This window comes from Balaenoptera ricei, chromosome 9 (assembly GCF_028023285.1).
Source record: "Balaenoptera ricei isolate mBalRic1 chromosome 9, mBalRic1.hap2, whole genome shotgun sequence".
Taxonomy (NCBI): Eukaryota; Metazoa; Chordata; class Mammalia; order Artiodactyla; family Balaenopteridae; genus Balaenoptera; species Balaenoptera ricei.
In genome coordinates, this window is record NC_082647.1 from 7121663 (window position 1) to 7148645 (window position 26983).

The 26983-nt window shown below is 49.4% G+C and overlaps 1 protein-coding gene and 1 non-coding gene across 4 annotated transcripts; one reads left to right on the plus strand and one right to left on the minus strand.

The window, feature by feature from the left end:
• Nucleotides 1-1063: 1063 nt before the first annotated feature.
• TRNAC-GCA (transfer RNA cysteine (anticodon GCA)) lies at nucleotides 1064-1135 on the minus strand. The gene has a single exon. It is a non-coding gene; the product is annotated as a tRNA-Cys (tRNA).
• Nucleotides 1136-9183: 8048 nt separating this feature from the next.
• ZNF746 (zinc finger protein 746) lies at nucleotides 9184-26717 on the plus strand. Of its 3 annotated transcripts, none has more exons than XM_059933122.1 (7): nucleotides 9184-9276; nucleotides 12224-12523; nucleotides 12647-12728; nucleotides 13734-13847; nucleotides 21867-22058; nucleotides 22556-22681; nucleotides 23833-26717. In XM_059933122.1, exons 1-7 carry the CDS (start codon nucleotides 9253-9255, stop codon nucleotides 24885-24887), a joined length of 1893 nt encoding a protein of 630 aa, XP_059789105.1. In that variant the 5' UTR covers nucleotides 9184-9252; the 3' UTR covers nucleotides 24888-26717. The 3 variants fall into 3 exon arrangements, with proteins under 3 accessions (XP_059789105.1, XP_059789107.1, XP_059789108.1); XM_059933124.1 differs by having other exon boundaries at nucleotides 23836-26717; XM_059933125.1 differs by lacking the exon at nucleotides 9184-9276 and adding an exon at nucleotides 9402-9836.
• Nucleotides 26718-26983: the final 266 nt, after the last annotated feature.

Consider the following 26983-nt stretch of genomic DNA (forward strand, 5'->3'; position numbering starts at 1 on the left):
TGAAAAATGAAGCCAGCAACTCCATAAAGTACAAACACAAAGTTTATTGTGGATAACTTACATAGGGTAGGATCTGGCGGACGGCAATCCTGAAGCACTGGCAGCTGCACTCTGCGCTGCCCACAGGGGTACAGGCGGATTTAAAGGGGCCAAAGCTAAAATCTGACTACTAAGGCAGAAGCATGTCCACACTGACGGAAACCAGGGTTTGTTCCTCCCCCTGGGGATCTCATGACCATCAACCACTTGGGTTAACACAAGGCACTCTTCCAGTGTTCATCTCAGATGAAGGCAAGGGTAAAAGTTGATAGGGAACTTACCTGTCTTGGGTGCATTCCTTGTTGAGTAGGCTGAAGTTCAGTCATGCAGAAGGCGAGGGGGTAGGACTGCCAGCCTGAGATGAAGCTGACCAAATGGGGTCAGTGTGGTTCAACCACGCAGGCTTGTTATAACTGTCTAATAAGCACCTGTGTAGCCTCATCAGCGCCTCTGTTTACTTTCCATCCGCCCATGAGGACAGTTCCACTGCAAACTAAACCCATTCCCTCTCACCTTCTCTTTCCCCCAAGCCTGGACCCCCTACCACCTGGCAGCCCTGCAGCTTCTCCTCCCCCCGATTCATGGCAAGTCATCTAAAGCCACTGATGTTCTCCTAGAAGGGCTTTTAGAATGACCCAGAACAGCAGGTACTAAATGTGGCACCGGGGAAAATCATCTAATGCTTCTGTGATATGAGTGGATGAAAGGAAGGAAGGGTGCTGTTGAAAAGCAAAACTTTGCAGGCCTAACAAAACCTGAATCTCTGGAGAGGGGGCCCAGGGAAAGTATATGCTTACATTCCCACGATGCTCGGGTGAGCCTTGAGTCCGCATGATCATGGCTAGAACCACATTTCTGGTTCTAGGACTTTCCATTGCCCCCGCCCAGGAGATGAGCTAGACAAGCTTCCTTCCTACCCGCCCCCCCACCTCCTTTACCAATTATTGCACCCCTCAATCTGCCGAGTAAGAAGAGCCCAACTGAAGGTGCCATTTGGTGTAGGTACTAAAACAAAGCTTATTTCAGGGGACACCTGGATTTGAACCAGGGACCTCTTGATCTGCAGTCAAATGCTCTACCACTGAGCTATACCCCCCTGCTTGTTAGGAGTATCTAATAAATACCCTTTCACCTGTGTTGAAACGCCCACACCCACTGTGCACTGAAATTTCTATTGATTCTCAGAAAGTTCTGGAGATAGGGAAATTTTGCCTTACAGAAAGCTAGCTTTCTAGCCCTCTTCTTCCCCATAGATCCCCCTCCCAATTTTGGCCCCCAGAAACCTTCTCTGCTCACAATCTTGCAGTCTCATTTTTCTTGGTACCACTTGGAAGACACCTGCTGGTTGCTAAGAGCTGGACCACCCCTGCTTCCTTCCTCCCTCAGCAAGCTCCATCTGCTTTCAACTTGCCTGCAGCACTCTCTTCCCCACCCTCACCGCTGTCCTGCAGGATGGACTGGGGGCTCCGTTGCCCGACTCATCCTCTCTGCTCTTCTTTCCTCTCATCACAGCTACTTCTTGGCTTTTGGCAGGGTCTTGACTGAATCCAGACAAATTACTTGAATTTTTTGCCGAAGAGGCCACAACCCTCATCCTGGGGCCCGGGAAGCCGGCCCAGCTGTCCCAAGGGGCCTCAATCCAGAAGGTCAGCACAGCTGGAGCAGCAGGGACTTCCCTGAGAATCAGGACCAGGGATGCCTCTGCTGGATGAACCCCTGGCCTGAGGCATAGCACCGCGCTCCTGAGGAGTGAACCTAGCCCCTGGCCAACGCCACCCGGAGATCTAAAGGCCATGTAGACCTCAAAAGTGTAGAGTAAAGACAACTGCCCAAAGGTGGTGAAAGTGCCTGTTATATCTGTGTCCAGGAGACCAACGTTGGGAATGTACAGGGGCTTGCATAGGAAACCCCGGACAAGGGAAATATCCCCCCACATCATCCATCAATTTAATTTAGTGACATGTTATTTACATTGTTGCAAAGTAAAAGGTAATCTCTCTATTTTTCTACAGTGACTAACACAACACTGAGCATGAAAGTAGGTATGCAATAAATATTTGTTGGATGGAAGTAAAGATAGCAAAATTAGCAAAGATATCTAAGTATGGAATAAATGCAAAATATCTCAGATACCACCAGCCAAATGAACACTTCTGGTACTTTCACATCTGTTTCTCCAAACTTGTGCAAATACATTCCCCTGCGTTTGGGTTCGACTCCTTCTTGCCAGAGATAAGCCAGTTCACAGTTCATGACACTCGTTCACCAGCTATTCTCCCTCATCAGTCTTCTAGCTCCCTTAGAAATGTTCCCCTCTCTTACTGAAAAGTTTAAAAACATGGAAAGACTTAGAAGAATACCCATATAAAAATTTCTCTTGTTAAAAAGGAAGGACTCAGGAAATCCTTGGCATCCCAGTGGTTAGGACTCAGCACTTTCACTGCCCGGGCCCGGGTTCAATCCCCAGTCGGGGAACTAAGATCCTGCAAACGGTGTGGCAGGGCCAATAAATAAATTAATTAATTAATTAATTACATCTTTAGAAAAAAAAAAAAAAAAGGACTCAAAAAATATCCAGCAGGGCGTCTCTAAAACAAATAAACACACCTCCACCAATCGTCACACCCAGTGGTCAACATCATAAGGTTTCTCTTGAGAACTGGAAACAAGGCAAAGATGTCTGTTAGCATTGTTTCTATTTAACATTGTACCTAAAACCAGAGGCAATGTATTAAGATTTAAAAAAAGTGGAACAGGAGGAACAAAACACCCATTGTTCATAGATAGTATGATTATCTTGATAGAAAACACAAAATAATCTACAAATTAGTTGAACTATCAAGTTTAACACATTGCAAGATAAAGTTATTAAAAATCAATTCCTCTACATAATAATGAAGAGTTAGAAATAAAATCTTTTAAAATATGTCACTAAAAATAGTATCAAAAATGCAGGATCCCTAGGAATAAATATAAGCTGTACAGAACCTTTATTTAAAATATTTTAAGGCTTCACTGAAAGACATTGAAGGGGACCTAAATGAAGAGATATGCTCTGTTTTGGGGTAGGACAAAATAACAATTTTGTAAAGATGTTAATGCTTCCCAAATTAGCCTATAGTTTTAATGTAATTGCAGTCAAAATCCCGGTTATGATTTTTATAGTCTTTGACACACTGATGTTAAAAGTTATGTGGGAAAAGAAAGAGCTGGGAATAGCTAGTGTTTTCCTGAAGAATGAGAGCTGGACAAGGAAATTAGTCCTATCAGATATGAAGAGTTATTACAGTTTAAAGCTGTAAGACAGTGTAGTGTTGGCACAAGGATAGACAAATAACAATAAAGCAGAATAGAGATCCCAGAAATGGACCTATCTATAGAGAAAAACTGATATATGGGAGAGGTGGCATCGTAGTGCAGAGGGGAAGGGGGTGGACTTCCTGATAAATGGTGCTAAGACAATTGGATATCCATACACAAAATAAATTCCAGGAGGATTCAAGACTTAAATATAAAAGACAAATCTTCAAACTTTTAAAAGAAAATATAAGAGAAAACCTTTATGACTTTGGAGTAGGAGAAGGATTTCTTAATCATGACACACATAAATACCATAAAGAAAAGGACTGATATATTCTAGTTCATTGAAATTAAGAGCTTTTGTGTACTAAAAGTCTCCAGACAGAAAGTGAAAAGATGAGTCATAGATCAGAAAAAGAGATGTGTCAATCATGTGTCAGTCAAGATACTGTCAGAAAATAGAAAGTACACTAGGCAGTTCAACAGAGAGAATTTAACACAGGGAATTGGTTAAATAGGTGCTGAGGAGATAAAACAGCAGAGAGAGAACTGCAAGGTAATGCAGAGGTAATAACTCCAGGAAGCAGCTCTCACTCCTTGTGCTGGCAGAAAAAGGAAAGAGGTTGCAGTTATCAGAATGCAGAAGCTGGAAGGAGGGGCTCTGAAGAGTTGGGACTCAGACTTGTGAGGATGTGGTGCTGCCCAGCTGGTGCTGGTACCTCAGGAGCTCAGAAGGCTGGTCTCCCAGAGACAGAGCACTGACAGTAAGGCTGGTCCTAGGAGTGCCAAATGAAAGCTGGGAATGAAAACCAGTGCTGCCAGTGTGGAGGGACATGGCTAGGGCTACACTGACAGGAGCAAGCAGAACAAAGCAAGTTCTGATCTGCTTTCCATTATTATAGATTACCTTGCATTTTCTAGTAGGTTATGAAAGTGGAATTATACAACATGCACTCTTTTTGTCTTGCTTCTTTCACTCAATATAACTGTTTTCAGATTTGCCCATGTTGTTGCATGCATCAATAGTTCACTCCTTTTTAGTGCTCAGTAGTATTCTACAGTATGGATATATATATATATTAAGTTTTGTTTACCCACTCACCGCTCACCTGTTAATGGTCACTTGTGTTATTTCCAGTATTTGGCTATGACAAATCAAGCTGCTATGACATTCATATACAAATCGTTGGATACATGCTTTCACTTCTCTTGGGTAAATATCTGCAAGTAGAACAGCTGGATCAAAGTGATTGTAACATTTTACATTCAACCAAGAGTGTATTCCCATCGGCAGTTGCTCCATGTCCTTGTCAACATTTGGTAGGGTCAGTCTTTTTAGTTTTAGATCTTCGAAGGGGTGTGCAATTGTATGAGGTGGTTTTAATCTCATTGTGGTTTTAATTTGCATTTCTCTGAGGACTAATGATATTGAACACCTTCACCTATGCTTGGGATAGCTGGAACTACTTTCCCAGAATCATTTCCTCATAGACGTTTGAGTTAGAGTTGGCCAAAATGAGAATTCGCGTGATATTTGGGAGGTGGAAGTGAAGTGGCAGGCACTGCTCTCTGAAAGTTGTTGCAGTTGGGTGTGTGACAGCCAGACACAGACACCAACAGATTCCAGCCTATCTGCAACCACCCCCATCGTGTCCAGCTTCTCTTCCCAACTGCGTGTTCATCAACAGGAGCCCCAGTGCTACCACCAGATACTTAGCTGAGGATCTACAGAAGTAGTAACTATGCAGAAGTATTGATTTCCTATCAACTTTTTCACCAGCCCCTTCACTGTTCCCCTCCAGGGGTGGGATATGCTTGGCTTCCCAGATCCCTCTTCACCTCCGACTTTCCACCTTGCCTTGCTTTAGGGAGGCTCATAAGTGACTGTTCTTTGATCCTCCAACTCCCCCTTCTGGACTGTTACTTCTCCCAGCTCATGATATAATTGTGTAAGGTCTTATTTCCATAATAATTCCATTGTTCAGTAATACTTACAGTGATTCTTCTTCTCTGATGAATACTGACTGGCTCATCTCACTGGGTTTTTCTTTTTTTCACTTTTTCATGCATGTATGAAACTGCATGAATCATTCAGCCTTATGAATAATAAAAAATAATATACCTGTGTAATCTCACACCCAGATCAAGAAATAGAACATTATTCAGAGGTGGATGGAAATGAGATATAAGGGATGGAGTAGAGAATTGGTCTTCCCTGAGTGTACAATTTTATATAGCCTTGACTTTTGAATTGTTTTACTGTTTTACATTTCCCCAAAATAACTCAAGTATGAAGAGATGAAGCTGAAAATAAATATAAACAAAACCCAAAAACCTAATGTTATATCACATCGGTAACATGACCACAAAGAAGAAAACAGCCTCAGTGGTGTATATTCTAAGGGGAAAAATAGATACTGAACTTTACCTAGGAAGTTGTTTTGGTGTAATTTACAAAACCTATGGTTTTGTTTTTAATATTTATTTATTTATTTTGGCTGCCTCGGGTTTTAGTTACAGCACATGGGATCTTCGTTGCAGCATGCAGGATCTTTAGTTGCGGCATGCGGGCTCATAGTTGCAGCATGCGAACTCTTAGTTGCAGCACGCATGCGGGATCTAGTTCCCTGACCAGGGATGAACCCCGGTCCCCCTACATTGGGAGTATGGAGCCTTATGCACTGGACCACCAGGGAAGTCCCCCACAAAACTTACGTTTTTGAGAAATTGAGTAAATATATTGATATTTGGGGGAACCAGAGTTCTAATAGTGGGAGACAGGAGGTATAAATATGGAATGAAGATAGGCAAGGAAGAACTGTGGAGTTGGACTGGAATCATAAGTAGCTGTGTGAATACACAAGCACACAGCGCACACACACACACACACAAGTACACACATACATTTTCTAACTCTGCCCTCTGAAAAGGTGCTAGAAACAACACCTCAGTTGCAATGAGCACTCCTAATGCCCACATTGTGGTTATTAAACACCATTTAAAAGAACCAGAGGGACTTCCCAGGTGGTGCAGTGGTTGAGAATCCTCCTGCCAATGCAAGGGACACGGGTTTGAGCCCTGGTCCGGGAAGATCCCACATGCTGTGGAGCAACAAAGCCTGAGCGCCACAACTCCTGAGCCTGCGCTCTAGAGCCCATGAGCCACAACTCCTGAGCCCGCGTGCCACAACTTCTGATGCCCGCGTGCCTAGAGCCCATGCTCCGCAATAAGAGAAGCCACCGCAGTGAGAAGCTTGCACACCGCAATGAAGAGTAGCCCCCGCTCGCGGCAACTAGAGAAAGCCTGCGTGCAGCAACGAAGACCCAACGCAGCCACAAATAAATAAATTAAGAAATTAAGAAGAAAAAAAAAAGAACCAGAAACTTGGAGATTTGGCTGATTCCACAGCTGGGTAAGAAACCTAAAATGTGAACCATGGAACATTTCGGGCCAGGAAGTAGGAACATGCTCAAAAACTGATGGGAACATGTCAACAGAACACAGGGCCAGCTTGAAGAGGCTCACCGCTAGCTAAATTTGGGACAATCTGAGCATCAAAACAAATGGAGGAATGTGTTATAGCTCATTAAATTAGAGAATCCATGAATCCATGTTAGTAGGTTTTTTAAAAAAAAATTTTAGGTAGAGAAAGGAAAGCTTTACAAAATCTTTACCAACAAATCAACCAATAAATGTAAAAAGGATAGAAATATAAAAATCTTCATTTTATGGCCATCATTGTAAAAACTGACTTAGATAAGAGTTTCAGAGAGCATCCCTTGTACCAGCTCTGTACCGACTTTTTAAAAATTGTAATTTTGTGAAGGTTTTTTTCTCAATATGCCCCAAATTATACAAGCTTCAGGCCCACAAAACAGGGGTCCACCCTTGGTAGAGGGGATGTGTTATTTGGGAAGGAGAGATCACGTGGAAGAAGAGCTGTGGGGGGGGGGGGGAGGTAAAGGACCTCGGGGCAGATTCTAGAACATTCTCCTGTAGTGAAAAGGTCGACTTTGCGTGCTCAGGAATTTCCTCCAAAAGGCAAAAGGGTGCAGGGGCTCCGATCGGGAAATCCCTATCCCCTACCCTCAACCCCACATTTGAGAGGCAATCCCGGAGAGCTGGGGGTGGGGCGGAGGGGACACGAGAAAACAGCTGGGCTAGCATCAGTGAGAAAAAGAAAATCAGGCGCTCGGAACAGACCTCTGTCAACCGTGTGAGTACAGTGTCGCCCCACCGCCATGCCTGGGGAGAGTCCACTTTCATACCCAAAGAACGCATCCGGGATGACCCTCTTGCTGTACGTTCAGCCCAGGCTGATGAAGCGAAAACAAAGGGCACCTTAAGACCCCGGCAGCCAGACCCGAAGCCCAGCAGAGTACAGAGCACGTGGTGCGCAGGTCCCTCTTCAGCAGAGTCCCACTTAGAGGAAATTCTCAAAGGAAATGCATCTTCACGGCCACATGGGGGCGCCATTCAAAGTCTCCTTCCATCCGCCGGCCCCGGTTCGCCCCTTAAGTTTTCCGACTGATAAATTTATTTTTCTCTCCTTGTTTTAAAAATACTATTCTTGTTATTACAAAATATTATAAAATATTACTGTTGTTATTACGAAATTTTAAAAAATTAAGTTAGAAAATGTATAAAAATGGCTTGTGTTCTCACTGTTAAAGAAAACTACTTGAGTATATGCTTCCAAACCTCCCAATGATAATATATGTAATCATTTTATAATCATTTTTTATATATTATATATACAATATATATATAATCATATATATAATAATATAATCATTCTGGACAGACTGGACAAATATCATGAACATCTTCCCATACAAAGTTCTTCACCAAAATAATTTTAGGTGATGGTATTGTGTTCCGTTGTCCATCCCATTAAAAATATTTTTCATAGCTAACCCACACTTTATAGAAAGTTCTAAGTGGCTGCCTACAGGGATTTAGTGAGCTATATTCCTATTGTTGGAAGAATTTTTTCCATTTCAAATCAAAGGTAGACATGAGGTACAGCTGTCCAAGTAAGTAAACACACAAGAAGCCCAGATCGCCCCGCAGGACCTAAAGCAGCAGAGGCGACGTGGCGGGCGCCCCAGGGGAGAAGGCGCGGGTCTCCTGGGGTTCGCATGGGGGGGGGGGGCGGCCGCCGTCGCCGTGGTCACCGGGGGCGGCCCGGCTGCCCCCTGGAGCGGGGAGATCCTTTTTGGTTATCGAGTCCCTCGGGGCGCGGGGGACCAAAGCCCGAGGCTCTCGCGGCCGGCGGCAGGTCTGGCGCTGAGTCCGGGCGGCGACTCAGCGCGCACCCGGCCGTGTTCGGTGGGCCTAGGGGTCGGGGACTCGGGGGATCGGGGTGTCGGCGGAGTGGCAGGCCAGTGGGTCGGTAAGATCAAGGGGCCAGGGGGATCGGCGGGCCGGTGGATCAGGGGCCGGGGGGTTGGCGGGTCAGCGGCAGGGTGGGTCGGCGAGTCGGCGGGTCGGGGGTTCGGTGGGTCAGGAGGCCGGCAGGCCGGGCAGTGTCCGGGGCTCGGCGGGCAGGCGGGTGGCACAGCGGCAAAGGGCCGCCGGGCGGGGCTGGGCGGGGCGGGGCGGGGCGGGCGCCGCGCCTGCCGTTCGCCTCTCCGGGCTGCAGGTGGGGCTGTGCGGCCGCGCTGCCTCCAGGAAGCCTCACGGGCCTGCGCCGGCTCCCAGGATGCAGTGTGGACCGGCCGGGCGCTGACGGCGGCGGCGCGTCTGCGGGCGGAGCGGCGCGGGCCGGCCAGCGAGGAGCGCGGCGACGCGGGCGGGGACGGCAGGGCCGGGCGGGCGCCGCCTGCGGAGAGGCCGGGGGCCGGCTCGCGTGGGGCCGCGCGGCGGCGGCGGCGGCGACTTCCTCCGGGCCGAGCCGGACAGCGCAGGGCCATGGCCGAGGCGGCCGCGGCTCCGGTAAGGGCGGCCCCGCGCGCACGGACGTGCGGACTCGGGGCCCGGGCGGCCCGGGCCCAGCACACGGCGCCGCAGGCCCTAGGGAGGGACTCCGGGGGCCGGGCCGGGCCGCCGGGCCTGGGGCTCCGGCGAGCGGGACGCGGGGTCCGCCGGGGCCTAGGCACCCGCCGGCCAGGCCCCCCGTTCCGGTCCGAGCCTGAGCAGGGCGGGACCGGCCGTCCGCGCACCAGAGGCCGCCCCACGCCGAGTTCCTGCTGCCCTCCGGGGCTTCCTGCCCCCGCCCCATCCGCTGGCCCCCTCGTCTCCGCGCCCCCCACCCCGCGTCTCCTTTCTCTGCCCACCGCTCAGCCTTGCGTTCCCTTCCCCCCAGCTCCCCCCAGCGGCCTGGTGGCACCTGGGAGGCGTCCCGAGCGGCGGCGATTCCGCTGGCACCGAGGCCCCTCTGCGTGCCCGGCTCGCTCGGGGTCGGGGCGGAAGACAGCTGCTCCGGTTCCTAGAGGGACGCAGGCACGGCACCAGCCCTGTTAGGCGTGATTTTGTCCTCACAGCAAACCTAGGGGGTAGGCTCTGATTCTCTGTCATAAAAGAGAAAAACCCGAGGCCTAGAGAAGTTAACTTGCCCAGGATCGCACGGCTAGAAAAGGTGTGGAAAGACAGGGTCGCTCTGTGTGCTGGGACACACTGGCGCTTTGGGGGAAGCAGACAGGTACACTGGTGATGGTAAAGCAAAGCAGAAAGAGGTGCGTGCACCTTCCTGGCCCGTGCTGCTGTGATTTGAGCTGGGCTTTTTGGGAAGGCTAGGATTTCACCGGGCTGAGCTGGACCCGTGGAGCTTTTCAGGTAGGGAGGAGGCTTGGACACAGACTGGCCGGCAGTGCCGGGCATGGTCAAGGAGGAGACAGAAGTCGTTTGCCTGGAAAAGATGGTTTTGGTAGGGAGGCACGGGGAGAGGAGGCTGCAGGGAGAGTTGGAAGGGGTTTGAATGCCTGCCTGGACTTCATCATATGGGTGGGGAGCCATTGAAGGATTTGGAGTTCTCTTCCCATCCGCTGTTCTCAAGCGAAGAGTTTACGCTTCCCTGGCAGGAGTCTGAGGCCAGCCCCATCTTGTCCAACCAACATTCAGTGAGGAGCTGGGCTTGAGTAGAAACAGTCGCCACCTCTCACCAAGTAGTGTGAAGGCCTCACGTGAGGCTCCCTGGCCCCGTTAAAATGTAAGAAAACTGCGTGTGCCTTATTTATAAGGTCGGAGTTTATGCAGATGCCCTTTTCCTGCAACACAAAGATTATAATAATGGCTGTCAGATGCTCTTGGAGGCCGAGTGGGATTTCTGGGGATGGGGAGCTGGGCGATAAAGTGAAAGGACACTCCTGAAGCAAACGTTTAGAGGCTGGGGTCGTATGTCAGGGATTGATCAAGAGGGAGGAGTGAGGGGAAGGGAAGAAACGTGGCCTCGCGCCCAGGGGCAGGGCTGCGCCAGCCCAAGGTGCCAGCCCAGTGCAGTCTTTGCAGCCTCAGAGCAGAACCACCTACCTCTTGAGCAAGAGTCCCACATCCAGTTGTTTCTGTGCCAATCCAGCTCCTCCGCATCCTTTGAGGCCCAGCTAAAGCCCTACCTTCTTCAGGTCAGAGGTCATCTGATCCAGCTGCCTTCCCGACAACCACAAAATCCCTGATGCTCCATCCTTGACAGTTTTTTCAGCCTCTGCTCAAACTCTCCTGTCACTATTTTCTGAGGCATCCACCCATGTTCTAGTTCTCAGTGACTTTCTCTAAATGAATCCGCACTGGTTCCTACCAGTCACTTTTGAATTTTGCAAATAGTCACCAAACATTTGTTTAGGAATAATTTTCAGAATGCCATAAGGTACCATTGATCCTCAGGTGCTGCCAGAAGGTATAAATATCAGGACTTCCTCTCTGACCCATGGGTCCTACCTTCAGATGTGGGTTGGGGGGGGGTCTAGTGGTCGAGCCCCACCCAAAGCAAAATGTGCCCTTGCCTCAGTGTCCCCAGCTGCCGGTCATCTAAGCCACGATGTGAACTGTCCAGCGACAGGCAAGTCAGGGGAATGACGGTTTATGATGGTTGCAGCACATATAAAAGTCTAACCTTACGGCATATGTCTTACCTTCCTCACCAGTCTGTAAGGTGTGTCACTGATCCTGGGGCAGCGACAAAAATGTCTGAGACCATAATTCGCCCCTTGGGAAGGGTGGGAACAGTGAGAGAAAAAGTCAGTCTCACAAGGGCAGGGGCTCGTGTTTTGTCAAAAAGTCTAACTCTTGGCTGGGGGAGATTTGCAGTAATGGTGATTTTTAGTTTGAGGGGGCTGGTAATTGGACAAAATTAGATTGTCCTGGGGTGGAAAGGAATTAGTCATCAGATTTGCATGTTTATTAAAGAGACACGAGTTGCTTTTTAATAAAGCGGTTGAGCAGCGCTTGTGTTTGTGTCGTTTCAGTGAACCAGCTGTTTTTTTTGCTAGGTCATCATCAGTAGACAGATCCTGTGCAATTATGATGGGAGGTGCTGGTGGGGCTCTAGTAAATCTGCAGTTTACTATTTCTCCATTAAAACACCCCAGCAGTGCGAAGTCACTGTTGATTTAGCAAAATTGCACCGAGCGCCTAGCACGGTCCCCTTACTGTGCTGTGAAAAGATGCAGCAGTGCCTTCAGAGAGCTCGCAGAGGCGGATGCGGGAGGTTACTGTATAGGGCGGCGAGTGCCCTGATGGGGGTCTGCAAGGAGTGCTGCAGAGGCCTGGAGGGAGGGCACCCGCCCAGAGGAGCTGACCGCCAGGCCGAGATCTGGCGTGTGGCACAGGACACCCCCACTTCCCACACGTGCGCTCCCCGCTCAGCTCCCTGATGCCTCGGAGAGAGGGGCTCAAGGAACACGGCGGGCGGGATGATTGATGCTGGTCTCCTCTCTGTTTCTGAAAGATTTCTCCGTGGACAATGGCAGCTACAATTCAGGCCATGGAGAGGAAGATCGAATCGCAGGCTGCCCGCTTGCTTTCCCTAGAAGGTCGAACCGGGATGGCCGAGAAGAAGCTGGCCGACTGCGAGAAGACGGCCGTGGAGCTGGGGAACCAGCTGGAGGGCAAGTGGGCCGTGCTGGGGACCCTGCTGCAGGAGTACGGGCTGCTGCAGAGGCGGCTGGAGAACGTGGAGAACCTTCTGAGGAACAGGAACTTCTGGATCCTGCGGCTGCCCCCTGGCAGCAAGGGCGAGGCCCCCAAGGTAAGCCCTGGGCGCCGGGGGTGGGACAGCCCGTGCCCGTCAGCGTGCAGGTGAGCGTGCGTGACACTGTGGTTCCGGGTGCCCGTGACCTTTGATGATGTGGCCGTGTATTTCTCTGAGCAGGAGTGGGGCAAGCTGGATGAGTGGCAGAAGGAGCTGTACAAGCACGTGATGCGGGGCAACTACGAGACGCTGGTCTCCCTGGGTAAGGCGTGAGACTCGTTTCTTGGTTATGTGTGATTTGGGGAGACCTCAGCTTCTCTCTTCCTTCTGGTGGCTTTTGTCCCGAGGATACGTAAATCACTGGGAACCTTGACCGGGCAAGGTTATCGCCTCCCCTTCCTAAGGATGAGCCCTGGGTGACGGAGTCAAAAGCTGCCTTCTACTTGGTGAAGTTCGCGGGGTGCCAGACCGGGAGGCATGGTGGCCCCCCTCCTAACCAGGCTCACAGCACAGCCGCTTCTGTTCTCCTGCTGAGACCTGGAGTGGAGAAGGCCCCTACCGCTCTCAGATCCAGTATGATCAACCCAGGTTTGAGAAGGACTTTTTCTCTCGCCTTCTCTTGCTGAGACGTGAGGCCTTGACCGAGTCGCTCCTCTGGGTCGGCGGAGAATGTGGGCAGACCATGCTTCTCCCAGCCAGCGCTGCCTTCACACCTGGAGGCTTCCCCAGACCCTGGGCCTGCTGTCGCTCCCTTCATGCAGTACCCCCAAGAAGGCCTGGACTGTTTCTTCTGGGCTTATTACCTCTTGGGATGGTATCTGTGTGACCCCAGGTCTGAAGGCAAAAAGGCATGGTTATGAGGCTGGGAGCAGGTGCGGGTGTGAGGTTCTATTTCAGTTTGCAGGAACGTACGGCTTCTTAACCTCGAGACCCTACACCAGAGTGTCTTCAGCTCAGCACTGCATCTTGGGCCAGATGAGGCTTTGTTTTGGGGGCCATCCTGTGCCTCGTAGGATGTTCGGCAGTGTCCCTGGCCTCTTCCCAGCAGATGCCAGTGGCACCTCTCCCCCAGCTCCCAGTCGTGACAACCAAAAATGTCTCAGACTTTGACAGATGTCCCCTAGGAGGCAAAACTGCCTACGGGTCGGGAACCACCGCCCTTTACCAATCAAGAAATGTAGTTTCTAGGCCATCTTGGTTTCCCAGGCTGCCTGTCCCCAGCTCTGAACGGAACATGGCAAAAGCTAACCCTTCTGTCTTTCCCCAGACTATGCCATCTCCAAGCCTGAGGTCCTCTCCCAGATTGAACAGGGGAAGGAGGCGTGCAGCTGGCGTCGCGCTGGCCCCAAGGTTCCAGATGTTCCTGTGGACCCGAGTCCAGGTGAGGGGTTGGGGGAAGGCTAGGGACATAGCAGGCAATCAGATGGAAACAAAAGTAAAGGGCCAGGGAGGGTGTGACCTTCTTTCCAGGGAGAGCCAAGGAAAAACATCAATGTTTTAAACCTGAGTTTTCTTACAGTTGAATTATGACCTATAGCCTGTTCAGCTAACACTCCAGGAATACTTCCCAGCGTGGAAACAGGCAGCAAACCTAGTCTTTTAGGAAAGAGGTGGTGCCAGTGGCTCAGCATTAGGGGAAGAAGGAGGGGGACACAGACAGGAAGGTAGAAGATAATAAAGACAAAATTTAATTCATTCACAGCTTTACAAAGAGTCAGCCTTGCCTCCACCCGAGAACCAAATTTCACTTAAAACCATTAGTAATCGCAGAACATTAACCCATTAGCCACGTTTCAACACGGTTAGAGTCACTGATTTATTTAAGGTGAATCTGGATACCCGATACTACGGTCTCAGGTTTTCCTGGGCCAGTCAGCACCTTTGAAAGTTAAGGAAAGGACAGGTAGACACATGAGAAAAGCCAAATGGCTGACGGGAAGACCTTGCTGGGCTGGGGGTCAGCGACGGTCTGTCACTTACCAGGGAGACCCCGCCCCTGCAGGCTCAAGCCCACCTGCTCCCAAGACTCCTTGTCTGCACCCCCTGCCTTGGGGCTTCCCTTCCGTCTGAACACCGAGGTTACTAAAAAGTCATATGTTTAATTTGTGATTCACAAAATGTGTCTTCCGTGTTTGCTGTGTCATCGCAGTTAGATTTTCCCTCTACCCGGGGCAGGCCGTGTTCAGAAATCAGTCACCAGTTCAGGTCAACAGGGACAGTGCTGAAAGCTAGAAATTGACTAGAGCAGAGTGCTGTCTGGATGGAAAAGATAGTTATGACACGTGGGGCTGCCAGCTGCTTACCTTGGGTGGGAGGTTCCCCGTAGGTTTGTTTTATTGTATTTATTCTATCCATGTGGAGGCCTCCCTGGATGTAATAAATATACACGATAATGAGAGTGAATAGGGGCCTGGAAATGAGGTGGCTTCTGGCGAGTCCCTGCCCAGCCCTCCCCTCCGGCACTCACAGCTCCCCTCTCGGCCTTGAGCCCGTCAGCGGGAACCCTGGGTGGCCTTCATCCCCGCCCACCTCGGTCCAAGAAGCCGGGACCCTGGGCTCACCCTCCCCCGCTCTGGGCTTCGTACAGCCGCTCGTCAGACCTCCTCTCCCACTTCTCTTCAACCCCTAAATCCTCCCAGCTGTGCTTGGGGAAGTGGGTGCTCGGCAAGCCCGCCAGTCCTCAGGCTCCTCCCCAGCTGTCCACCCGTTCCTGCCCAGCGGAGACCTGCTTCCTCCCCTTTCCTCACCCTCTTTCCCTGCCTGGAGGGCGCTGGTGTCACTGGTGTCGTTGCTCCTCAATATAGCCTCTCCTGGTTTTCCTCCCACCTTTCCTTTGCTATTTCCTGCCGCCCTTTCTGATCTTTAAGCATTGGGGTGCCCTCAGCCCTCCGCCTCCTCTCTCTGCGCCCACACTCCGTCCTCCCGGTGGGTACTCCCACCGGGACCTCTGCCCCGAATCCTGCACGCCCGCCGCCTGGTCTGTCTGCACGTGGACAGCTGCCGGACGGCCCGTTTGGAGCACGTGCCTCCGCGAGCTCCTCATCTGCCCGTCAGAACCTGCTCCTTCCACAGGCTTCCCCACTGCAGTGGGAGCCCTCCGTCCTCCAGCTGCAGGCCCAGAACGCAGGAGCCCGGGTGTGAAACTGCTGGGTCATAGGAAGGTGCATGCTCAGCTTTTCCCGGTAACGTCTCAGCGTGCTCTGAAGTGGTGGTGCCAGTCAGCACCCACCAGCAGCGCCAGGGTGCCCGCTGTACCCCGTCCTCACCAGCCCTGGAAATGCCTCACATTTTAATTTCTGCCCATCTGGTGGGAGTGAAATGGTTTAAAATTTATAGTTTAAAATGTGCATTTTCCTAATTAATGAGATTGAATGTTAGAGCCTACGTTTATGGGCCACTTGTCTTTCCTCTCCTATAAAATGCCTGTTTATGCCTTCTGTCCATCTTTCTTTTGTTTTCCCTTTACATATTGATTTGTAAGAGTTCTCTTCTATTCTGAATATCAATTTTTTTTTGTGAGTATGTGTAAATCTTCTCCACTTATGGTATGCTTTAAAGAACAGATGCTTTTAATTTTAACTTACTTGGACTAATTTTTTACCTTTATGGTTTGTCCTTTTTATGTCTTAATTAAGAAATTTTCCCCTACCTCAAGGTCGTAGGTCCATCATCTTATATTTTTTCTAAACTGTTGCCTTTCACGTTCAAGTTCTTAATCCATCTGGAACAGACTTTTATGGCCATGGGAGCCTGGGACCCTACTACTTTCTCACTGGCACTCTGGGTCTTCTTTTCCTTTACTCTTTCAGGTAAACTCTCTAATTCCCTTATCAAATTCCATGAAAAATCCAGTTGGGATTGTGGTTGGAATTGCACTGATTCTATTAATCATTTTGGAGAGAATTGACCCCCTACTTTATTAAGGGTGAATATCGTTAAGTCACTCCATTTATCTCATCTGTAACGTCTCAGTGAAATTTTATAACTTTCTTCAAACAAGGCCTTGTACATTTTTTTGTTAGCTATATTCCTCCGTCCTTTGCATTTTTTACGTTGCTGTTGTCAGTGGTGCCTTTTTCTGTTTGTTGCTTGTGTGTGCTGGGGTCTTGGGGGCAGGGAGCACCCTTTCCTGGTGCTTTTTCTTCTGTGACAGGGGCTCAGTTATGTAACATCCCGTTCTCTCCCATCCAGTTAGGCACCCCACCAGGGGTACCACCAGGGATGCACCTCATCGGGGAGTTTGGGAGCAAGGATTGGACAAGCACAGTCCTTGCCCAACCTTCTTCCCTTGGGCAGCTGGCTGCCCCCAGGGACAGACAGTCTCTGCTGCTCTGCTGGGGAAAGCCTCCTTCACCATGGTCCAGGGTGACTTCCTGATCCAGGGTCAGTGCTGAGGACCCCCCCTTGCATAAAATGCATCCTCATTTATCAGTAATAAAAAGAGTTTACCCTCACCAGCCTTCCTCTTTTGTTTTATTTCTCTAATTGTTAAGATCCATGACAGGGAAGAAAAATGGTAATTGCCAGGCTCCCTTAAAACCCTAAGAGTAGACAAAAATGCAATTGTCTTTTATTTATCGATATATCTATCTAGGAACCTTGCCAAAATTCTCATTAGTACTAATAACTTTTGCAATAATTGTCTGATGAGTCTCGGGTTTTCTGAAAAGATAATCACATCCCCTATGAGTAATAAGAATTTTTTGTTTCGTTTCAAATCTTTATGATTTGGTTTTCTCTTCTTTTATTGTGCTGGCTGAGAACTCCCAGAAAATCCTTAAATAGAAGTGATGACAACAGGTCATCTTATTGGTTCATGATGTTAAAGAAGATACTTTTTAACTTTTCACATTGAGTCTAATATTTGTTAAAAGTTTTTTGATCAGTGCTGTTTATCAGGTTAAAAGAGTTTTGTACATGTCTGGTTGACTAGATGTTTCTAACAGGAATCACTGTTGAATTTTTATGGAATGCTATTTTGGTATCTATTGAGATGATTATATGATTTTTCTTCTTTAACCTGCTAGTATGGTAAATTATGTCATTTTCTCATGTTGAACCAACCTTGCAATTTTGGGGAAAAAACCTAACTTAGTCATGATCCTTTATATACATCGCTGGACTTAATATGCTAATTATTTTGTTTAGGATTTTTGAATCTTTGTTCATGAGTGAGACTGGCCTATACTTTTCCTTTCTCAGACTGTCTTTGGCTGGTTTTGATATTAAAGATATGTTATGATGTATTCCCTCTGTTTTTATTTGCTCAGAGAGTTTGTGTAATATTGGAATTATCTATTCTTTGAATGTTTTTCTTCGTGGGGGAGATTTTTGTCTACTGATTTAAGTTCTTTAATAGTTATAGAACCTTCTTTATTCAGTTTTGGCAAGTTCTAGTTTTTCTAAGGAATTTGTTCATTTCCCTAGAGGTTTCAAATTTCTTGGAATAACATTCATAATATTCTATTTTTTAATCTCAGCTACATCTATAATTATGTCCCTTTTTCATTCTTCATGTTGGTTATTGGTGCTTTCTCCTTTTCTCTTGATAATCTTGCTAGAGATGTATTGGTTAATAGACTTTCCAAAGAACCAACTTTTGCTTCTCTGTGTTCCTTGTTTCTTCTTTTATTAATTTACACTCTTATAGTATTTCCTTTCTTTTTATTTTTATTGCTTTTATTTTATTGTTGTTACTTTCTAACATCTTGCATTGACTGCTTGACCTATTAATTTTCAACCTGTTTCCTCTTTTTTAATATAAACATATGAGGCTACAAACTTTCCTCTAAGTACCATGTAGATGCAGACACACATTTTGATAATTTTTTCATTAGCATTGGGTTCCAAATAGCTTCCATTTTCATTGTGATTTGTCCTTAGAGCCTTGGATTATTTAGAAAGCATATATATATATATATTTTTTTTTAATTTTAGTATATATGGGGAGTTTGAGGATATCTGTTATTGATTTCTAACTTAATGGTGTTATAGTTAGAAAATAGATGTGTAAAATACTAATCTTTTAAAATTTATTGAAGTTTGTTTTATGGCCTAGAAAGTATTCATTTTTTCTTAATGTTTTGTATGGCTTGAGAATCTTGTGTTTTCCTTGTCTTTAAGTTATGCTTATGTCCATTTGGTCAGTTTGTTAATAGTGTTGTTCAGATCCTATAATCTTTGGTTGGCTTGGTTTACCAGTTATGGAAAATGGTATGTCAGTTGCCCACAGAGGAGGTGGATTTGTTCATTTCTCCTGGAGTTCTGTCAGTTTTGCTTTATTATTTTGAAGCTATGTTATTCGATTTAAATCATAGAATTATTTTATCTTTCTGGTCAATTTACCATTGTGCAGTGATTCTTTTTTATTTCTGTGGATATTTTTCTTTTTAAGTCTATTTCATCTGATATGGTATAACCACATCTTTTGTTTTTAATTGTTTATTTGACTTAGTATATCTTTTATTGTCTCACACTGCTTTTGCATCCTTCTGTTTCAGGTGTGTCTCCTATAAACAGCACATAGCTGAGTTTCTTACTTGTTTTAGTCTGCTCGTCCTTACGTGTGAAATGTCCAGAACAGTAGGCACCAGCCACATGTGACTATTGAGCACTTAAAAGGATGAAATACGTATATGTCTAAGTGAATAGTTTGGATATATTTGGATATATTGGGTTTAAAAAAAATTGCTAAAATTATTTCACCTGTTTCTTTTTACTTTTCTAAGGTAGCTACTATCAAACCTAAAATTAGATACGTGGCCCACCTTGATCTCTGTTGCACAGCGCTGGTCTAGATCATTGACATTGACCGTGGCCGCTAGGGTGTTTGGATTCTTAGCCACCGTCTTAAATTGTGCTGCGAGACCTTAGCCCTGCCTTTTCTGTATTTCTTTTTTTTTTTTTTTCCCACTCCTCCCTTGAGAATTACTCATTTAGATTTTTTCCTCCTTAAACTGTTATTATTTTTAATTAGTTTGGAGCACCAGCCTGTGTGTGTGTGTGTGTGTGTGTGTGTGTGTGTGTGTGTGTGTGTGTGTCAACTCCCAGGGGAGACTGTTCTCCCCACTCAGCCTGGGTGTGTGTGTGTGTGTGTGTGTGTGTGTGTGTGTGTGTGTGTGTGTGTCAACTCCCAGGGGAGACTGTTCTCCCCACTCAGCTAAGACCAAAGGCCAGAATGGGCAGTTGCCTTTCACAGGGCAGGTTTTCACCTTTGTTTTATGTTTAGTGCACTGGGAACATTGCTCTTTGGTCCCAGGTTTATGTGTGTGGTGGTGGCGAGGGGTCTCCAGCCCAACCTTCCACCCTGCTTAAGCACTAGGCTTCTCACATCTGTCTGCCCCAGGTGTGCACAGTCCATTGTAGCCCAGCAGTAGGGGAGTGGGAGATGCCCGACAGTTTACCATGGTTGACTTAGGCTTTCTTAGAGGTCATCCATGCTTAAAATGTTTGTGTTTTTGTACTTTACCCGTCATTTTTAGATAGTCCATATTGAGAGGAGTTTCTCTGCACAGTTAGCCAGCCATATGCCAGAAATAGAAGAGTTGAATGCTGCTTCTGTGTCTGTTGAGATGACTATTGTTTTCTCCATTAATCTGTTTGTGAGTTGTGTTACTGTATCGTCCAGGGGTAGCTTATCCTTGAGCTCTCAGGATAAACCCAGTTTGTTCATAATGTATTGTCTCTTTTTCTTTTTTGAAAACATATTACTGGATTTGATTTGTATTTCTTTCATTTAGAATCTTTGCATCCCTGTTCATAAATGATCATTTTATAAATTTTTTCATATACTGTTCTCTAGTTTGTGCAATGAGAATTATACTAGCCTCATTTTGACAGCTATTTTCCCTCAGCATTTTGAAAATATTATCTTCTGACATCGTACTTGCTGATAGAAATCTGCTTTCAGTCTGAATGTCATTCTTTTCTCTCTGGTGCCTTTTAAGATTTTCTCTTAGTCTTTGCTGTTCCATTCCACATGAATATTGTCTAGGTTTATATTCTTCTTTATTTCCTACTTAGGAAGTGGTGTTTTCCTTCAAACCATGGGCTCACCATGCCTTCAATTTTGGAAAATTCTCAGCCATTATTTCTTTACCTGTTGCCATGTATCCATTTCTCATTCCCTCCTTCTGGGATTTCTGCCAGCATATGTTGCAACTTCTCGTTTAATCCTCCGTGTCTCAACTTCTCTTTCATATTTTCATTTCTTTATCTCTCAGTGTTGTACTCTGGATGGTTTCCCCAGATCCATCTTCTAAGTCACTAATTTTCTCTGCAACTGTGTTCATTCTGTTGTTAAGCCAGCCACTGTATTTTTTATTTCCATGACTGCTTTTGTCATTTCTAGAATGTCTATTTGGTTCTCTTTCACATCTGCCTTTTTAAAAATAATTTCCTGTTCTTGCCTTACAGATTCTGTTCCTTCCTTTATTTCTTTGAATATTTTAAACATACTTATGCTACTGTATCCTTCAGCCTATTCTTTTTCTGTAGTTTGTGGGAGTGAGTTCTGCCATGGCTCTCATGGCATTTGGCTCCTCTTCTAGTTTGTAAGTTTAGCCTTTTAGTAGGGGCCCCTTAAGGCCTGCCTTGTGGGTGTGCCCCTATGGGCAGGTTGGCATTTGCCTCTGTTCGGGGGCCTCCTGGGTTGCCGTGGTTCTCAGCCAATTTTTCTGTGAATTTCTCAGCTTTTCTCAGCTGCACCACGTGGTTAGTATGAAGTTAGTGTGGACACGGGAATCTCATTTATTACGGGTGGCTTTTCCATCCACGGCCCTGGACAAGACGCAGCTTCCTTATTGTGCCCCTAGGTGGACGGAGTTTTAGTCCCCATCTACCTGATGGGACAGAGCCTCACGGCTCCCGGCTGATGCGGGCAGCTCAGCTCTGCTCTCACCTCACTTGGACATCCAAGCCCAGCCCCTAAGGCCTGCATCCTGTTTCAACAACTCTCCTTGGCTCCTGCTCAAACTCTTGATTTGACCTTGTGTTTTTTCTTTGATTCTTATATCTGGAATCTTTCTTTCGTGCTCACGTAAATACATGTGTAGGGGTAAGGTTTTGGGGACGGGGGTAGATTTTATCTAGCATTTCTGTGTTTAAAGTGAGAGCAGGACCTCCCTAGGGCAGCACAGTCTTGCCCAGGGACCAGAGATCCAGCCCTGAGAATGCGTTTTGTATTCCTCACTTGTCCCTGCCTGACCCGTGTGCTCAATACCATGTGGCCACATGCTTTGCCTGGAAGGCCCCACAGTCCCTGTTTGAGCTCTTGCCTTCCCTTTCCACCGGGCTCTTTTGCTGTTTGACCTTTGCAAGGCCCCGTGTGCCTTTCCTTGGCTGGACGTGTGTCCGCCCCAGGGCCCCTGATGCTGTCACTCACGCACTCTCTTTTTCTCAGGCTCAGGGCCCCCCGTTCCTGCCCCCGACCTCTTAATGCAGATCAAGCAAGAAGGTGAGCTCCAGCTCCAGGAGCAGCAGACTCTAGGCGTGGAGGCGTGGGCAGCCGGACAGCCAGACATCGGGGAGGAGCCGTGGGGCCTCAGCCAGCTGGACTCCGGAGCAGGAGACGTCTCTACCGACGCTGCCTCTGGTGAGTGGCTGAGGCTGGGAGCAGACGGCACGAACCAGATGCAGGGACTGAGGGCAGGACCTGGGAGAAGGAGTTCCTGCAAGCATTGCGGGGGGCTGTGGGCTCCGGCCTGAGTAGTTTAGAAGATTTCCCACCTTATGGCAGGGGTTGCCCCGAAGGACATCTTGCCGGTCCCTCTGGGTTCCATGATGCTCTTGTCCAGGTATTCCTCTGCCTCACTCTTGCCAGCCCCCTCCTGGTCTTCCTGCCCCAGCACTGGACATTTAAATCACCAGCTGCCTCCTATTAAAGAGGGGTTGTATGACAAGAGTGTGACGTCTGAGCTTCCTGGTGCCTCAGAGAAGGGGACAGAAGCGAACTGGTTCAGGAGAGGTGGGGGTCGTTGTGCTCGGGCAGGAGAGTCACCGGTGGGGTCTCGGGGCAGCTGCTCCGCCTCTCCCACGGGGTCTGCCCGCTTCTTTCCCTAACCCACCGGCTCTGCTCTCTCTTCACTGCAGGCGTCCACTCCAACTTCTCAACCACTATCCCGCCCACCTCCTGGCAGGCGGATCTCCCTCCCCACCACCCCTCCTCCGCCTGCTCGGACGGGTCGCTGAAGCTCAGCACGGCCGCCTCCACGGAAGGTACGGGGTGCGGAGGGAGAACTGGAAGGGCTCACGTCTGCCCCGGAGGCTGCCTCAGCCGTGGCCCCTGATGGTCCAGCCAGCAGGCATTTAGGTGCCGGTGATGTGAACACTCTGTACAGTCTGTCCTTTTTCTCCTTCTAGATTCTTAGGCTTGAACAGTCTTTCTTGAGACGGCCCATTTTCCCACAGTTCCTTTCTTGTGTTAAGCAGTCAATCCTGACAAGCTGAACCCTTAAGAGGATGTACCTCTTGCCCAGACTCAGCAACCCTGGCTCCTCTCTGACCTGGAAAAACCCAAACCCAACTAGAACCGCTTCTTAGATAACAGCACTACCAAAGACAGGTGTCCACAGGCCCGAATTGGGAGGAACTGCCACATTTATGTATTAGTTTTCTACTTCTGTTTTGAAAGCCAGTTATCTGTTACTTTAAGTAATAATTTCTGTCATATTTTGGCACCGCAAAACTGTGCTAAAAGCCTAGATCCCTGATATAAAACTCTAGGGCATGAAATTCAAGTACATTTACGTAAAATCAAACACATTTTTACTACTACACTAATATTTTTATCATTAGCTAGCTGGCTACATTTACTGAATGCTTGCTGCATGCAAAACAGCATGCTAAGTGCTTTCACATGTGCTGTGTGGTTTAAACTTCATGCACCCCTGTGAAACGGTATTCACACAGGAGCTTGCCTGAGGTCACCGCTGCTCTGTGGGGAGCCACGTTCCATTCTCGGATCCACCTGAGCCCAACTCTGTGCTCCTGCCCCTCGGGTGCATTGCCACCAGTGGTCAGAGCTCCTTCCTTGGCATAACTTCATGTTTAGCCTTAAGAGCCAAAGTGAAAATGGAACGCGGTGAGCAGATGCAATGGTTGCTCTCCTGTGGGGAAGGTTCTAGAACAAGGGGAGCAGATAGGTTGGTTGCTTTACCTGTGGTGAAGGTCTGGAACACGATGTCCTCACCCACGGTTTGAGGCAGCCACCTGACCACCTGGGGCATCTCTGCTGAACTGGTTGGATCCGGAGGCTTCGAGACTAGGGCTCAGAGTGGCCATAGTTGGGCCAAATGTCCCGATGGAAGATCTTCCCTTTCTAAGCGGGGAGGGGACAGAATGATACCTGGTCTTTCTGTCTTTCTCAGCAGATGTAAAGATTGTGATAAAAACCGAAGTCCAGGAAGAGGAGGTAGTGGCCACACCAGTGCATCCTACTGACCTAGAAGCCCACGCGACCCTGTTTGGACCAGGCCAAGCCGCAAGGTTCTTCCCTAGTCCTGTCCAGGAAGGAGCCTGGGAGAGCCAGGGCAGCTCCTTCCCCAGCCAGGACGCCGTGCTGGGGCTGAGAGAGCCCGCCCGGCCCGAGCGCGAGCTGGGCGAGCCCAGCCCCGCGGTGACCCAGGACGAGACCCCTCCAGGGGACTGGCTCTTCGGGGGGGTCCGGTGGGGCTGGAATTTCAGGTGTAAGCCTCCCGCGGGCCTGAACCCGAGGACCGGGCCTGAGGGTCTGCCCTACTCCACGTCTGACAACGGAGAGGCCGTGCTGGACCCCGGCCAGGCCCCGAGACCCTTCAGCGACCCCTGCAAGTACCCCGGCCGGACCAAAGGCTTCGGCCACAAGCCGGGCCTGAAGAAACACCCGGCGGCCCCCCCGGGGGGGCGGCCGTTCACGTGCGCCGCCTGCGGGAAGAGCTTCCAGCTGCAGGTCAGCCTGAGCGCGCACCAGCGCAGCTGCGGGGGGCCGCCCGACGGGGCGCCGGGGGCGGCGGGCGGCGCGCGGGACGGCAGCGGCCTGCGGTGCGGCGAGTGCGGCCGCTGCTTCACGCGGCCGGCGCACCTCATCCGGCACCGCATGCTGCACACGGGCGAGCGGCCCTTCCCCTGCACCGAGTGCGAGAAGCGCTTCACCGAGCGCTCCAAGCTCATCGACCACTACCGCACGCACACGGGCGTGCGGCCCTTCACCTGCACCGTGTGCGGCAAGAGCTTCATCCGCAAGGACCACCTCCGCAAGCACCAGCGCAACCACGCGGCGGGCGCCAAGCCGGCCCGCGGCCAGCCCCTGCCGCCGCTGCCCGCAGCGCCCCCCGACCCCTTCAAGAGCCCCGCCTCCAAAGGACCCTTGGCCTCCACGGACCTCGTGACCGACTGGACTTGTGGCCTGAGTGTCCTGGGACCCACCGACGGCGGGGACCTGTGAGGCCCCCGCGGGCGACCCCCGCAGGCCCAAGTGTAAAGAGGCGCTTCTCCAGACAGCAGGGTGGTGCGAAAAGCTTCGAGGCGGAACGGAGCCTGGGGGAGAACCAGATTCCCAGTTGCTGAACCGATCACTGGAGCAGGAGAAACTATCAGACAGTGCAGCTTCCACCTCTAAACAAAGTAGAATTCTCTGATTGTGAAACTGAGCAGCATAGAAGTTTAAGTAATTTAATTACGAAACTCTTTTTTTTAATTCTTGAAGAAAAAGCCGGAAAATAGTAGTAGCACCAGTTTAAACTTTATAGTGTACCTTTGGTTTCTGGAGTGCGTGTGTGTGTTGTGGGCTGTGTCCTTACCAAGTCTGACAGAGGGTGTGACGGAAGCTTGGCTGGCTGGGGACGCGGGTGAGGAGGGACCTGGACCTCCCTGGCCTCAGTGACCGCTAGGGATGGGCCGGTCTCTGCACACAGCCCCAGGGGAGCGGAGACGCGGCTCTGCCCAAGGCCGGGCTGGGAAGTAAGGCCAGCCGGGCGCCGTGGAAGCCCAGTCTCCCCTCACGGGCAGGAGGCCTGAGCAGGGGCAGCCCGGCATCTCTCAGCACCGGCCTCTCATGCGCAAAGGCTCTGCACAAGTGCCGGCCCTGCGCAGACCCCGTGCCGCTCCCCCCACCCCGCTCCGGTACGTGGCTCCTGGGCCTCGTAAAGGAGAGTTGTCCGGAAGCACCATTAGACGTGCAGACGTGAGGCAGGGGCAGCGGAAGCAGAGCCGGGAACAGAGCCTCGCCTGCCGACCCCTCCAGGGGACGGGCTGTCCTCTGCTCCAGCCAGATGCTCGTTTCCTTTTCTCTTGGTGTGGTGTGTCTTCTCGCTGTCCAGACGCTTTCGCACGGAACCTCATTTGATGGTTACTGTGCCCTAGTGAAGCACGCCGGACGAGCATCCTTTCCTGTGAGAGATGAGGCAATAAGCTACTCAGAGGGGACCCATCTCAGCCTCGCACCCCGTGTGCACGATGAGTGCAGACAGTTGGGAAGAGGCTCAGGACAGACTTGGCTCGTCCTTCTGGAGCATCAGTTTGGGGGAGGAAAGCTTTTCATTTTGCCCTCTTAAAAGATTTGCCCCACATCTGCCTGAGCAAAATCATCAGGCGTCAAGCTTTAGCCAAGTGGCGGCCTTGGTGGCCAGTGGGCGCTCTCCCCCGGGAGGGGTCGGGGCTGAGGGGCTGGGCCAGGGGCAGGGCTTGCTCGTTCCCTGGCTGACATCTTGAAGGTGGAATTAGAAATGGGCCAAGGTTTCTTGATTCCACCCCAATGCTGTCCCTGCCACACGAGAATCCATTCCCGTTTTGTTGAAGCAGATGCTGGTTCCTTGTCCTCTGGGGAACTTGTTTCCCGAGGGGGGGAGACCATCGCTTCTGTTCATTCAGCTCCCTTGTGCGTACTTTTATTAGGCAATAGACTAGTTAAGATTGTTTCTATGTACTGTATATTTTGTACCAGTTTACACTTCTAATATTGATATAACTGATATTTTGAGAAACAAATGAAGAGGAAACATCCTGTTAAAATAAAACCTAACCAGCACCAAGGCGGTTTGGTGGGTTCTGTTCTTAGACCCGCGTCTTTGGCGCTGGTGCCACTACACGCATTCCCCGAGGCAGCGGTGCGGTCGGCTTTCTCTGCGCCCTCCTCCTGCTCGGGGGGGCCTTGGACCCAGGGAGGCAACTGTCCCTGAGAGCTGGGGTGGGAGAATCCAGAGAAGTTTGACTCTGTGGAGATAAAACCGACACCTGGAGGGAAAATAAAACCACATCCAGTCACCTCGCTTCAGAATATAGTCATGGTTTTTGTCATTTAGTTTAATATGAGATCATGTACATGAAGATAGGAAGAAAATATTGCAGGGTATCAAAGAAAAACTGAAGCTGGATGTTTTCTCTTTGCATCTTTTCTTGGCTGGGCAGAGGCCAAGAAAGGATCCGGGATGCCTGCAGTGGCTGTAACCCTGGTCTTGGAGTGAAGTCCCTCCAATGGCATTTGAGCCAGGCCAGCTGACACCCATATTCCCACCAACTAGAGTTAACACTTGTTAACGTTCT

What these genes read in the sequence shown, in the direction of transcription:
- ZNF746 (XM_059933122.1), top strand. Translation starts at nt 9,253, where the DNA reads ATGGCCGAGGCGGCCGCGGCTCCG. An exon ending in TCCTGTGGACCCGAGTCCAG is followed by an intron (nt 13,848 to 21,866) that starts GTGAGGGGTTGG and finishes TCTTTTTCTCAG; the next exon opens with GCTCAGGGCCCCCCGTTCCT. An exon ending in CTCTACCGACGCTGCCTCTG is followed by an intron (nt 22,059 to 22,555) that starts GTGAGTGGCTGA and finishes TCTTCACTGCAG; the next exon opens with GCGTCCACTCCAACTTCTCA.